Raw genomic sequence first — 5,362 nt, forward strand, 5'->3', positions numbered from 1 at the left:
CCTGGAGCTGGCGGGCAACGCGGCCCGCGACAACAAGAAGACGCGCATCATCCCCCGCCACCTGCAGCTCGCCATCCGCAACGACGAGGAGCTCAACAAGCTGCTGGGCAAGGTGACGATCGCGCAGGGCGGCGTGCTGCCCAACATCCAGGCCGTGCTGCTGCCCAAGAAGACCGACAGTCACAAGGCCAAAGCCAAGTAAACAAAGAAAAAGCGGCACGTTGTCTCTTCCGGTGAAAATAATCCAAAGGCTCTTTTCAGAGCCACCCACAAAATCATAAGAGAGCTCAGTTATCCATACCACAGTTATGCCGATTTATATTAATCACTCAACTCGTGTTTTGTCTTTTTCCAAATTTATTAACAGCATTTTTGGCTTCGTGATAGTAGCAACGCTTTCCAGATTTTCGTTAACAAAGGCGTGTCAAAACGTCCTCCCCATGCAAGTTCTTCCTGGTATCTGATGTTTTTCGTTTAGTTCTTATGTCAGAGAACATGGGAACACTGTTAGTTGAGAGTTCCCGTCCCTCCCCCCCCTCTTCCGCCTTTTTCTTCTCCGAGAGTGGCTGATACAGTTCCAGAGATAAGAGGCGTAATGTTTGCTGAGGGAGGGGGAAGGGGCAGCGGGCCGGGCTCTCCGCTGGCCAATCCTTGGTCAGGGCGGTCTTTTTCAATACTCTAGGCTTTCTTTCTCAGCGGGAACAAAAGGATTGGGAGAGCTCAGGGCTATTTTTGTGTCCGTAAAGAAACCCTCCCCTCCTCCCCCAGATACACAAAAGCATTTTAAGGAGACACCTTAAAAGAAATAATACAATAGATTAGACATGGCTCAGTAGTAGCGTGCCTGGCAATTGCATTATTTTGTTACAAAATACATCTTTTAAAAAAAACATACACCCTTTTTTTTTTTTTATCAAATCATTATAAAACATTGCTAAACATTGCTTCCTGGTAGTCAAACTAATTACTCAGAGGGAAAAAAAAGTCTACACTTCCCTAAAGCCGCCGCGTTATACCGTGCTCGTTCGCATTTTTTTCGGTAATCCTAGGGAAAGAAAAAGAAAAAAAAAAAAAGAAAAAGACACAATTGACCTCTTGACGACTTACGAATTACTGGATCCCTGCTGCAGGTTATGGACGACCTCGGTGCCTCAGCTCCTTTAGGGAAAGTGTGGGTGGCTCTTAAAAGAGCCGTTGGATAACAAAATATGCAGAGCAGAACTCTTCTGGTATTATAATTTACTTCTTTTTCGGCGCCGCCTTCTTCGCCTTGGCCGCTTTGGGTTTGGCTGCCTTAGGCTTGGCTGCTTTGGGCTTCACCGCTTTTGCCTTGGCTGGGCTTTTCGCTGCCTTCTTGGGGCGGCCTGGCTTGGCGGCTTTCTTGGGGCTCTTGGCCGCTTTCTTGGCCGCTGCGGCCGCGGGCTTCTTAGCCTTCTTGGGGCTCTTCTTCACGGCCGCTGCTTTCTTGGGCTTCTTGGCGGCGCTGGCCGGCTTCTTAGCCGCCGGCTTCTTGGGCTTAGCTGCGGGAGCCCTTTTCTTGGGAGCTTTTTCTTTTACTTCTCCAGGCTTCTTGTTGAGACGGAAAGAGCCGGAGGCGCCGGTGCCCTTGGTCTGCACCAGGGTGCCTTTGCTGACGAGGCTCTTGAGCCCCAGCTTGATGCGGCTGTTGTTCTTCTCCACATCGTAGCCGCCGGCGGCCAGCGCCTTCTTGAGCGCGGCGAGAGAGAGCCCCTTGCGCTCCTTGGAGGCGGACACGGCCTTGGTGATGAGCTCGGTGACGCTGGGCCCCGCGGGCTTGCGGGCTTTGGAAGCGCCCGCCGCTTTCTTCGGCTTCTTAGCAGCGGCCTTGGCGCCGGGCGCGGGCGCATCGGGGGCGGCGGCGGGAGCGGTCTCGGACATCGCGGCGGAGTCCTCTGCGGAGCAGGCGAACACAATTGGGCTGGCGCGGGTCAGATGCTCGTATTTTTAGAGCTGAGCCGCGCGGTGATTGGTGCGTTGCAGAGCCCGCCCCGCTGCACGGCCGGGGAGCCCTTCGGTGTGCTCGATTTGTGTTTCTTTGGACTAACAAAAGTGTATTTTCCTCGGAATTTCTGCCACCAAATCGCCCCATTTCCCCGGTGAGGAAGGAGAAGAGCAGGTACTTGCGTTCGGGAGAGTTTGCAGCGGAAAACACGCGGTTTGAGTTAAAGGAGAGGCGATAAATCCCGTGTGCTGCTGCTGGAGAGACCTCTGAAGAGAGAAACTTTTGTTTTTCCTTGCAAATTAAAAATTTCCTTTTGACATAAATGTTACAGCAACAACTCAGTCTGATTCTTTAGAGGGTTTTCTTGGGGTCAAAGTTGAAATCTGCCGATTTAAAGCTATTTTGACAGTTTAAACTGATTTTGAAGAGGAGGAAGTAACACAAACTCTTCTTTCAGCTCTGAATATGGATTAAGAACCAGTTCCTTTGACCATGTGTTTTACCTCTTAAAACGCCAAAGTCTAGTGAAATAGTGTCTCGTACAGCCTCCTATTGCACTTTTTATAGAAATATAAGCACTTTATTAATTTCTGGAGATTTATGAACAAACAGTTGTCTTATTTTGACGTCCTGGAATTTCAGTACAAGGGAGGCAAACTTACTGTGCTGCCTTGCGTGAGGTGTTTTCTTTTTGTTTGTTTGTCTTTATATGAATTTTTGTACCGATTTTTTAGTAAATCAAGCCATTTACTTTTCATTTTGCATTTTAGATTCAAGTAGATAGTCATTGGATATCTGATGTTACAAAACTGCAGCTTTGTAGAAGAAAACAATCTCCTAAACTTCTGGTGATATTTATGGAAATTATCTTTGTTTCTCTGGTAATTTAAGATGTGCAAGGACTAGCATAGCAGTTTAGTAATTATACTCTTTCTCCCCAGAGAGTGTTACTGTGTTATGTATTTTCTCTAATAGTAGAAAAATTTAAAACTGTATTGCTGTTTGGATTTTTCTTACACATCTCACTGAATATGTATACACAAAGGTTTACCTTAAACCAATTCTGAATCCTCTTCCCACTCTAAATACAAGCCACCTAATTATTCCTTGAGCATTTTACAGCAATTACTGAAATAAGAAAATGCTTTCATGACAAAAACTAGAGCACTTTGCGATAATCTGAGTTTTAACAAGGGGAGAGGTAGGCCATAGGTCGTTCATAAAGAACCAGGAAGGATTCAATCAATACTGATATCTGGTGGAAGATAGGGTAATATGCTGAACAGAACAGAGCTCTGGGGGAATATTTCATTAATCTGTAACTGATTAGGAAAAAAAAGCATATTGTCATTCCTTTTTGTCGTTATTTAAGAATTATAAAGACTACACTACAGCTCAACCTTTGGTATTACCAGATATAACACATAATGTGAATACAATATTTAAGTGCGCAGTAGCAACCAAAACTTCAGATTGTATGAATAGGTAATCTTAGCTAAGTGTAATTCTATTCCGATCTCATGGTTTGATCTGCAATGGCAGTTTTGTAAATACTAAAAGTGTATATAAGATGAAAGATTTTAGTTTGCTGTAAAATTGTGTTTCAGACAATGTGAAACTATGAATAAATGCAATGAAGGGAAAAATTGCGACCTCCACCACGTAAAAATGAAATAGCAGAAAAAAACATTGCAGAAAAAGTGCACCTGAGTTCTGCAATGCTTCAATGGGAACGTAATTTAGAAAAGAACTAATCAAATTGTGACTTTCAAGGTTCTCTTCGTTAATACTATGTAATATAAAATAAGGACACAGGGATTAAATAAATTGGAGTGTATGTGGATATTGCAGATATATCTTCAGAAATTATCAAAATTTAAGTAAAATATATATGTTTTTTATGCCTTTATCCTGTATATGCTTGTAAACAAATGATCAAAACTTTCCATTGATTTGACTGCATAATGTAATAAAGCAGTAACTGCTGTGAGGATATGAAATTTAACAATTGTTTAGAGACTTCATAGCCTATAGACAGAGGAAAAGCATAGACCATGAGTGACATATCAGCAAAATGAAAAACTCCTTTTGCTTACTCTTGTTATTTTGATCACATTCACTTCAGTAACCTTCACTGGAGGAATTGTAAATGCTCCAGCTCTCAATTTTGGCTTCACAGAGTTTTGATTCACATTTATTAGGGGCTGAAATTGAGGTGGCTAAAATGATCACTATCCCAATTTTCTACCTGGTGTTTCTCCCAGCAGTTGCTACCCTTTTCCCATTCCCAAGAAGGACCACTAAAGATATGTGTATCAGCTTCTGATCCATCAGTTACAATCTACTATCTTAAAATAAATTGAAGTTTCAGACATTTTATGACACGGAGAGAAGCTTGGATGTTTTTTTTAATGGTTTTGCATCTTTATGTGAAAGAAATATATACAGGAACAATATTTTGGAAAGTTAAGGTGTATTTGGCAATTTTAAAAGAGCTGTTCTACAATCTAAGCAGATAGTTCAGATAGAACGAACAGATGTACTCAGACAAAGGAAAAATGTGGTGAAGGATTACCTAAAAGGCAGGAATAGGAGTTTCACCTCCAGCTGAGCAAATGAGTAAGGGAAATAATCCTGATTTAGATATAGGATATTGTAGAAAAATTTCATTAAGATGACACCACATAGACTGTTACATGCAGCTAGATTTTCCCAATAGGACTGGAGGGAAGCAGAGTTCATCATTCATTAAAAGAGAAGGAAAGTAATATCAGGATCTTCAGAGATACTTTTGGAGAAAGCGCCACTGTAATGCCTACTTCATATGAGTGACTTCAATCTTACTTACCTCACGGGCACCCCAGCAGGATATCACAAACCTGCAAAAGATTGCGATCTGAGCCCTCCCTGCATGTCACTTCCCTGCAGATACCCAGGTCTGTCCAACCTTTGCAGTTATATATTAAGACCTCTTGGCATAAGCAAGGAGACACATAAGCCACAGCCAAGGATTGGCACTCCACCTGAGAACTATCAAACATTCCCATCTCCATTTTAGGACCTGCCAATACTTGTTCATAAGAAAATAGGCTCTGGGTAGTATTTAGGTATGTTTGCAATAATGAGAGAGAGCACAGTAGTTGTTCTCAAACAATATGGTTAGGAGGCATTAGCGTGAGAGCAGCCCCACAAATGTGGCTAATGGGCTGCTCTACCTGCTGTAGGTGAGTGCTATGGTCAGTCGTTCTCACACAGCTGCAGGAAGTACAGCTGTTACACCTGGGCACCACAGTTCCTCACCTAGCTTCAAATGGCAGTTTCCAGAGGGATTTAGGTGAGGGCCTTTATATTAGGTGCTGCACTCAGGATTACACGTTCCACAGGAAAGAGGTGTAAATG

At 43.2% G+C, this 5,362-nt stretch overlaps 2 protein-coding genes across 2 annotated transcripts in view; one reads left to right on the top strand and one right to left on the bottom strand.

Annotated features, from left to right (window-relative positions):
- LOC114072704 (histone H2A-IV-like) overlaps positions 1-202 on the top strand; it is a 7,443-nt gene extending 7,241 nt beyond the window's left edge. The window contains exon 4 of the mRNA XM_027910569.1: positions 1-202. Coding sequence (XP_027766370.1) covers positions 1-202 — 202 coding nt within the window.
- A 137-nt stretch (positions 203-339) lies between these two features.
- Positions 340-1,919, bottom strand: LOC114072699 (histone H1.01). Its single transcript, XM_027910563.1, has one exon. The coding sequence runs from the start codon at positions 1,897-1,899 to the stop codon at positions 1,240-1,242; it is 660 nt and encodes a 219-aa protein (XP_027766364.1). The 5' UTR covers positions 1,900-1,919; the 3' UTR covers positions 340-1,239.
- Positions 1,920-5,362: the final 3,443 nt, after the last annotated feature.

Source organism: Empidonax traillii, unplaced genomic scaffold (assembly GCF_003031625.1).
Source record: "Empidonax traillii isolate 1590-97213 ecotype Southwest subspecies unplaced genomic scaffold, ASM303162v1 scaffold3741:size47481, whole genome shotgun sequence".
In the NCBI taxonomy this organism is placed as follows: Eukaryota; Metazoa; Chordata; class Aves; order Passeriformes; family Tyrannidae; genus Empidonax; species Empidonax traillii.